The sequence below is a fragment of the Egretta garzetta genome, unplaced genomic scaffold (genome assembly GCF_000687185.1).
Source record: "Egretta garzetta isolate BGI_Z169 unplaced genomic scaffold, ASM68718v1 scaffold168, whole genome shotgun sequence".
NCBI lineage: Eukaryota > Metazoa > Chordata > Aves > Pelecaniformes > Ardeidae > Egretta > Egretta garzetta.
Genome location: NW_009260675.1, coordinates 177,521 through 186,926, shown reverse-complemented (window position 1 = coordinate 186,926; position 9,406 = coordinate 177,521). Strand labels below are relative to the sequence as shown.

General features: G+C 43.1%; 1 protein-coding gene across 1 annotated transcript in view; it reads left to right on the top strand.

The window, feature by feature from the left end:
* Window positions 1-8,604, top strand: part of LOC104132462 (coagulation factor X) — a 16,419-nt gene extending 7,815 nt beyond the window's left edge. Inside the window, exons 5-8 of the mRNA XM_009645744.2 lie at window positions 4,334-4,474; window positions 5,311-5,561; window positions 6,385-6,502; window positions 7,314-8,604. Of these exons, the coding sequence (XP_009644039.1) occupies window positions 4,334-4,474; window positions 5,311-5,561; window positions 6,385-6,502; window positions 7,314-7,861 (1,058 nt within the window). The 3' untranslated portion in view covers window positions 7,862-8,604. The remainder of the gene's footprint in view (window positions 1-4,333; window positions 4,475-5,310; window positions 5,562-6,384; window positions 6,503-7,313) is intronic.
* The last annotated feature ends 802 nt before the right edge of the window (window positions 8,605-9,406 follow it).

The window sequence follows — 9,406 nt, the reverse complement described above, 5'->3', positions numbered from 1 at the left end:
GGGTGATTGGGATGTATCACGTCTCGGGACGGGCTGGGCATTGGGCAGTGGGTGGTGAGCAATTGCATTGTGCCTCACTTGTTGTATATATATTCTGTATATTCTCTTACCATTATTATTATCACTATTGTTATTCTCCTCTCTTATTAAACTGTCTCTATCTCAACCCACGGCTCTTACTTTTTTCAGGTTCTCTCCCCCATCCCACTGAGGGAGGGGAGGGAGTGAGTGAGCGGCTGCGTGGTGCTTAGTTGCCAGGCGGGTTAAGCCACGACAGTCCTTATTTTGGCGCCAAAATGTGGGGCTCAAAGGGTTGAGATAATGACAGTCCTTATTTTGGCGCCCAACGTGGGGCAATACAGCAGAAGAAGTTTTTGAGAAAGGGAAGAAAATAGTCCAAATCCTTCTGAAGGCTGGTTTCACCATAAAACAAAGTAAGGTCAAGGGACCTGCACAGGAGATCCAGTTTTTAGGAATCAAATGGCAAGATGGACGTCGTCAGATTCCAATGGATGTGATCAACAAAATAACAGCTATGTCTCCACCAACTAGCAAAAAGGAAACACAAGCTTTCTTGGGCGTTGTGGGTTTTTGGAGAATGCATATTCCAAATTACAGCCAGATTGTAAGCCCTCTCTACCAAGTGACCCGGAAGAAGAATGATTTCAAATGGGGCCCTGAACAACGACAAGCCTTTGAACAAATTAAACGGGAGATAGTGCATGCAGTAGCCCTTGGGCCGGTCCGGGCAGGGCAAGATGTAAAGAATGTGCTCTACACCGCAGCCGGAGAGAACGGCCCTACCTGGAGCCTCTGGCAGAAAGCACCTGGAGAGACTCGAGGCCGACCACTAGGCTTTTGGAGTCGAGGATACAGAGGATCTGAAGCCAACTATACTCCAACTGAGAAAGAGATATTAGCAGCATATGAAGGGGTTCGAGCTGCTTCTGAAGTCATTGGTACTGAAGCACAGCTCCTCCTGGCACCCCGACTGCCGGTGCTAGGCTGGATGTTCAAAGGGCAGGTCCCCTCTACACATCACGCAACTGATGCTACGTGGAGTAAGTGGGTCGCACTGATTACACAACGGGCTCGAATAGGAAACCTCAGTCGCCCAGGAATCTTGGAAGTGATCATGGACTGGCCAGAAGGCAAAGATTTTGGATTATCACCAGAGGAGGAGGTGGTACGTGCTGAAGAAGCCCCGCTGTACAATAAATTGCCAGAAAATGAGAAGCAATATGCCCTGTTCACTGATGGATCATGCCGTCTTGTGGGAAAGCATCGAAGGTGGAAAGCTGCTGTATGGAGTCCTACAAGACAAGTTGCAGAGACTGCTGAAGGAGAAGGTGAATCAAGTCAGTTTGCAGAGGTGAAAGCCATCCAGCTGGCTTTAGATATTGCTGAAAGAGAAAAATGGCCAGTGCTCTATCTCTATACTGACTCATGGATGGTGGCAAATGCCCTGTGGGGGTGGTTGCAGCAATGGAAGCAGAGCAACTGGCAGCGCAGAGGCAAACCCATCTGGCCTGCCGCACTGTGGCAAGATATTGCTGCCCGGGTAGAGAACCTGGTTGTAAAAGTGCGTCATGTAGATGCTCATGTACCCAAGAGTCGGGCCTCTGAAGAACATCAAAACAACCAGCAGGCAGATCAGGCTGCTAAGATTGAAGTGGCTCAGGTAGATCTGGACTGGCAACATAAGGGTGAATTGTTTCTAGCTCGGTGGGCCCATGACACCTCAGGTCATCAAGGAAGAGATGCAACATACAGATGGGCTCGTGATCGAGGGGTGGACTTAACTATGGACGCTATTGCACAGGTTATCCATGAAGGTGAAACATGTGCTGCGATCAAACAAGCCAAGCGGTTAAAGCCTCTCTGGTATCAAGGACGGTGGCTGAAATACAAATATGGGGAGGCTTGGCAGATTGATTATATCCCCCCCCCACAACCCCGCCATGGCAAGCGCTATGTGCTCACCATGGTGGAAGCAACCACCGGATGGTTGGAAACATACCCTGTGCCCCATGCCACTGCTCGAAACACTATCCTAGGCCTTGAAAAACAAGTCCTATGGCGACATGGCACCCCAGAAAGAATTGAGTCAGACAATGGAACTCATTTCCGAAACAGCCTCATAGACAAATGGGCCAAAGAGCATGGCATTGAGTGGGTCTATCACATCCCCTATCATGCACCAGCCTCTGGGAAAATTGAACAATACAATGGACTGTTAAAGACTACACTGAAAGCAATGGGTGGCGGAACATTCAAACATTGGGATACACATTTAGCAAAAGCCACCTGGTTAGTCAACACTAGAGGATCTGCCAACCGAGCTGGCCCTGCCCAATCAAACCTCTTATGTACTGTAGAAGGGGATAAAGTCCCTGTAGTGCATGTAAAAAATATGCTGGGGAAGACAGTCTGGGTTACTCCTGCCTCAGGTAAAGGCAAACCCATTCGTGGGATTGCTTTTGCTCAAAGACCTGGCTCTACTTGGTGGGTAATGCGGAAGGATGGGGAAGTCCAATGTGTACCTCAAAGGGATTTGATTTTGGGTGAAAACAGCCAATGAACTGAATTGTATAATGTTAATTGCTGTATAATAGAGTATGTCATCATTTTTACTATTGCTGTATGTCCTATGAATAGTATAACAGTAAGGATCACCCAGATTAAGAAGAATGAATTTTGAAGAAACTGAGGAAGTGCAGCGGATGGAACCAGAACTGACTTCAGCATGCAACAACCCAACACCAGACCCCATCTCTCCTGCCCTGAAAGACTGTTACAACAGATGGAGCCTAAAACCATGGAGTAGATGAACCCAATGGACATTTCAGAGGGATGGCCCATAGACTAAGGGAATGATATCTGTGTTTATATATCAAAAAGTGAGAAAATGGTGGTGATTAATTGGAATGTATTGTAAGGCGGTTCTCGCAAAGCTTTAAGCCTTAACAAGATGTCTGATTGAATAGGGTTTGCAGAAACAGGGTCTTGCAGGCTGCCTAACCCAGTGTTTGATGCAGAACTTAAAACCTTTCTTTTTCTCTCAGCAGCAGCAATCATTGCCATATGTGAAGGCTTCTCAAGTACTGAAGTAGGATTGTTGCTGTTTAATGAAGACAGACTAAGTCTTTGCACCATGCTATTCATGCATGGCTGCAACTGCTTCATGGATGAGTCAGTAGATGTTTCAGTTGTTTCACCTGTCCCTTCATAGGGTGGTTAAACCAAGACACGTGGAGCTGAAGCACAGAGAGTTAACTCTTTCTTGTTTGCCTCTTTTTCTTCCTGGGGAAAAATTCATAGAACAGGGAGTCAACTCATATGAGTCTGTTACCAAAAGCGGGAAGAATGAACCTCGTAACACCAATGTAGTGTTAAAAGGCAGGCATTCTTTATTCACGGCGCCGGATGCACAGGGGATCGCTCCACCTAACATGCATACCTTCAAGTGGCAACTTTCCCCGTTTATATGTAGCAAAGTATTACATATGCATGAAGTTTCCCGATATGCTTATACATATTATCAAAGCCCCATCCAACCATGAGTGCTCCCAAGTTATACTTACTCCAGAGAAAGCCCTCTTAATTAGATAGTGCATCTTCACATGAGCTTGAATCCCCAAAACGTGATGATAAAACTAAGAAGCGTAGGATTCTTATACCTGATATCAGAGCCTTTACTCCAAGTACAGAAGTACGGCCTCCCTGCACAGCTCACAGCAGTGAAGAACCAAATAAAGCAGATTTCAGTAGACAATGCAGACTTTTTCAGCCTTGCGAAGAATAATTTTTTGCATATAAATTCTTCCTGAGTCTCACTTCTGTGATGTACAGCTGCTACCCTGATGATGTCATTGGAGCGTGTATCGGTAGCCCAGAAAAGTAAGAGCGGTGAGCCCAGAGTAAAAGGGTGTGGAACTGAAGTTCAGACACAGGACTGAGGGGAGTGATGAGGAGCTGAGTTTCTTAAGGCAGGAGGGAGGAATCATGTGAGGTTTTACCAATATCTGGACTTCTCTCTTTGGGTTTTATCCATTCTTCCACTGTCATTTTGTCTCTGCTGTTTTTAAGCTCACTATGACATGGCCACTGGGCCCGCTTAGACTTGGCAAGCCTGTTTCATGCGGTGGATGTGACTGCTTTGTAAGGTATAAGCTATTGTTATCCGCTCATGTTGTTACTAAGGTGTGCTTCAGGTGCTTTACAGGTGGAGATACAGATCCTGTTTAAAGAGTGTGGTTTAATTTGGTGAACTCTGAGATCTGTGAAGTAAGTGTTTATTTACAGTTTTTCTCCGAACTTGTCTCTGTTATAGTCATACCAAAGTACTGCAAAATAAACAATGGTGACTGTGAGCAGTTCTGCAGCATCAAAAAAAGTGTACAGAAGGATGTTTTGTGTTCCTGTGCAAAAGGCTATGTTCTAGCAGAGGATGGCAAACGCTGTGTTTCATCAGGTATGGAGCCATATAATAAGCTAATAGCGATGGTGGTGAGACCTGTTTCACAGTTAAAGAATGTCTTTTAAGCCATCAGCATTCTACATGACGTTGATTTAACACTGAGGCCAGCTGATTTGTATTTCCAAAGCCTTCCATGTGTGAGGTGATGTGATGGACTTACCGAAATCTAGCCGATTTAGAACCCTTTCCAAGGTGCCTCTCACAGAATTGCCTGAGAAAACTCCACTGTTGACAGGAGAAAAGCAATTGCAGTTATATCTCATTTACTTAAACACACTCCATATAAAATAGCAGCTCGCCAAAACTTTTCTACTTTAGATTTCAGTTAACCTAATTGAATAGGAACTGATGAGATTAAATAATTACGATTAGTGCTGTTTACATTTGTACATTTTTATTGTATTTCAACAAACCTTGGGGGAGGGATAAATCAACCACATACTCATGACATTGGCTTTTATGTCCTTTATAGCTAATGAGAAATTGCTCTCATGAGCCATATTATTCCTAAAATAACACTTCACTCTGTTTCCTAATTAAGATGGTTTTAGTAAGAGAAGGTACATGAATATAGCAATGTAAACAATTGAAGATGATGTTTTAGATTTTGAATACTTTGAAAACACTGTCCAGAGACTGAACCTATGGACGTTTTAGGACTACAAAATGGCTTTCGTTTTTCAAACCATCTGGTTTGCGTGTGCCAAGGTTTTGCTAGTGTTTTGAAAACAGGACAGCTACGTTAACTGATTTATTGTGAGATGGTGTCAAGGAGTTTCCTCTTGTGCTGGTGTTTCTGTCCTCTAATTTTAACATTCTTGTCATTACAGTAAAGTATCCTTGTGGAAAAGTTCTTGTGAAAAGAAAAAAAAGGTCGGTTATTTTACCCACTGATAGTAGCAATGTAACTAGTGATCAAGATGGCCCTCCCACAAATGGAACGAGTTTGGAGGAGGACATTGTTACTACCACAGAAAGCCCAACCGTCCGTCCTGGCAATGAAACAGGTAGCAAGACTCCATATGTCAATACCAGGATAGTAGGCGGTGATGAGTGTCTTCTTGGTGAATGCCCATGGCAGGTAAGTCTGGTGTTTGTACTCTGCATGTAAGTAGGACATCTTTCTGAGGGAAAGCATGCAATTGCTCATTTAACCTGGTTGCTTTCGGAATGTTCCCCATGGAGTACACTGTTTGTAGCTGGAGGCAGCTGAATTACATGAACCAAGGCACTTAGATGTGCTGTTCTGCAAACTGCTGCCTTAAATTTCAAAATGAAAGGCTTTGTGCGATTTTCGATGGTGCTGCTTAACCTGTCACCAGAGAGGGTTTTTGAGTCATGCTGGCCTACCAGTGTCATTCTTGCAGGTTATATTCCAGTTCTGCCTGATAGCAGTCCATTTAGGTAGTATACCTGAGAGCCTGTCGGATAAAGCATGTGTTTGCTTCACAAATAGGCTTTCATATCTAAGTTTTCCTCTTGAGCTTGGACCAGCCAAAATGAGTTCCTGTATTTGGGACACCAAGGGGGGGTCAAACGGGAACAGAACTTGGACAGAAATTCTTTGGGGTAGCAAATCCAAGGGATGGGGCAGTTTGGGGGCTGCCCTGTCCCTGCTCAGCCAGACAGTGTCTTGTTCCTAAAAGACATTACTAAGCACTATGAGTGAGGTAACGTGGAAGTCAAACATCTACTTCACATAAAGACAGCTGAGGCTGTGTAGCAGCACATGCTGATCTGTAGCATTGGCATGTGTGAATGCAATATTAAGAGAGATCTGCAGGGTAGTATGTTTTGCAGTAATAAGTGTATACGTAGTGTGCAGAGAAATCAATTACCTGTTTGTAGATCATTGACATTAAACTGCTCTTCTTAATTCTGCACTTGCCTTTTTTCTTTCACAGGCTGTTCTGTTAAACGAGGAAGGGGAAGAGTTTTGTGGTGGAACTATTCTGAATGAAAATTTTATACTTACTGCAGCTCATTGCATGAACCAATCTAAAGAAATCAAAGTTGTTGTTGGTAAGTGGTTATTTATTTTACTCCCGTGATGTTTGAGCATATGCTGCAGGCTAATCCTCTCTGCTCTAAATCTGGTGTGAGATGTACTCATATTACTTTATTTGTTATGGTTTGCTACTTTTTTGTTGTTGTTTTGTTTTTTATAATTTCTTGTTATTGTGGGAATCCTGCTTTGTAATAACAGGGGCAGCTGATGTGGAAGGTGGTAACGGTGCATCCCTTTCTTCTTTGCCAGCTAGTTGGAAGTGATTAAGAACAAAGGTTCTAGAAGCATTGGCTAGCATTGTGTTCATCAGAGTAGTACTTCTTCAGAAAGCTTATCATTCCTGGCACATCTGAAGCATACAGATTTGTTTCTGCAGGAACACTCAGGAAAGCTGTGACACATTGACTAGAGGAAGAAGAAACAAACTCAAATTATGACTGCTTCGCTTCTGAGGCGTGATACCAGATCAACACAACTTTATCTTTGCACTGTTTTAACCTTGACCCAGACTGGTTTCTCTTCCCTGATATAAACCAGGCTCAAGCTCTTGTAAGAGCTTCCACCCAAAGTTGCATTAGTTTAGCTGAATTGGTTTATGCCTTTATGGAAACTAGCACAAAAATCTCCATAGATAAAAGCTCAGAACTGAAACTGATCCAGGTGCTGCTAATAAATATTGCAATACATTTTTACACTTTACTTTTATGCTGTAAAGGCTTAGACAAAGTGTTAGGAATGGGTAAGCTACTCTCCTCCTTTATCAAGGTTGTTCTTAACTTCTTATGCTATCTCCGTATTAATGACCCTTTTAATAATCTTGTACAGGTGAAGTGGACAGAGAAAAGAAAGAACACTCTGAAACGATGCATGCTGTGGACAGAATACTTGTTCACTCTAAATACATTGCTGAGACTTACGATAATGACATAGCCTTAATAAAGCTGAAGGAACCTATAACGTTTTCCGAGTATGTTATCGCAGCGTGCCTCCCCGAAGCGGACTTTGCTAATGAAGTTCTGATGAACCAAAGATCTGGGATGGTTAGTGGCTTCGGGCGTGAATTTGAAGGTGGACGACTTTCCAAAAAACTTAAAGTGCTTGAAGTCCCCTATGTTGATAGGAACACTTGCAAGCAATCCACTAACTTTGTAATAACAGAAAACATGTTCTGTGCTGGTTATGAAACAGAGCAAAAAGATGCTTGTCAAGGAGACAGTGGAGGCCCCCATGTAACCAGATACAAGGATACTTATTTTGTTACTGGAATTGTTAGTTGGGGAGAAGGATGTGCAAAGAAAGGCAAATATGGTATCTATACCAAGCTGTCCAGGTTCTTACGATGGGTAAGAACAGTCATGAGACAAAATCTGTAGCTATGTGGCTCTTGATCTTTCTGTTAGGTAACAAGGTGCAGTTTCTGTAATGGAAACTTTTTTTTTTTTTAGCCACATCTGCTAAACTTGTTTTGAGAGCTGATTGCTTAAAGTTATGGTGCTGCTTCTTTTTATTTTATTCCTGGCTTTAAGCATGTGTACGTGGACTGCTGGTGTTATATTGAATTTGTACAATGAGGGGCTTTCCCCAAACAAAATGGCTGCTGAGTAGGGTCTTTTGTTTGCTTGTTTGGTTATTTTTATATTGCCATTTTGGTTCCTGTCTGTTTGCCCAAGTGCTTCCATCAGAGGCCCCGGGACTTAATATGAGCCTCCACTAGTCATGATGAAAGTGGGAAGGACAGGACTTCAGTTAATCCTCATATTGCAGCCAGCTGGCTCAGTAGGGAGTCTGTTATTACTAGAGCTGTTTAGCTTCTATCTGGAGATGTATTTAGAAGATTAAGGGAGCAGGGAAGCTTGCTTGGTAAAAGATGAGACACAAGTAGGTATACAAGATGTGATGCATTTTAAATAACCGCATGCTCCACAAAATTGCCTGCTTAGGTCACAGCAGCTAATTAAAATGGGGTTTTGCTTTGTGTGGGTTGTGCTTCACTTTAGTTTAATTTGAACACTTCTGCTCATCAGAAAAAAAAAATATGTGCATGTTCACTGCTTTCTGTATCATATTCTGGATTGTGTATGGCTGAGGTGTTTCCATAAGGTGCAATATTGATGTACACCAGCATTTGAAATAAAACATTCTTTCTTTTTCATTCTTCTTTTTTTATTCCCTCAAGTCAGCTTACAAATATATGAAGACAAAATCCCATTTGAAAGTGAAAAAGAGTGAATATCCCTAAAAAAAAAAACGTGTGACACATTTCACCTACCTTATGTCAAGGCTGATGAGGAGGTAGAGAAGGGAGGGGGGTACTTTAAAAGACTTTCACTGGCCTAGAGGTTTGTAAATGGCAAGTTAGATCCCAAGATACTAATTTTCATAGAAAGAGGCAAACTCAACCACTACTTTCCCACACATAGGCTCTTCAGGTACTATGATCTGATCTGTGTTGTAAGGTTTCCAGGCCAAAGCTCCGCACTCGTGGGTTTTTGCATGTGGAGTACATTCTTTAAGCCTTCTCAGCTTCCGTCCCAGCTACAGAAATCGTGGAAAAATTTACAATGGAAGGGACAAATGAAAGTGATCTGATCTAACCCCCATACTCAAAGCCGGGCGAATATCAAAGTTAACGCAGGTTGTGCAGGGCAGAGATTTTGTTAGCCTCTGGGCAACATGTTCCTTTGCTTTAGCACTCTGATGGCTAAAATTTCTCACCTCCGATGGGAATTTTCCTCATTTCATCCTTGGACTGCCACCTTGTCTTCTTTCTGTGGACACCTCAGGGAAGTGGTTGGCCCTGTCTTTGCTGTAATCCCCATTTAGACTGCAGTTAGAGCCCCCAGCTCTCCCTGGCTGAACAAAACCAGACCCCTCACTTGGCCTGGTACTGCACATCCCTGACCCTCCTGACAGCCTTT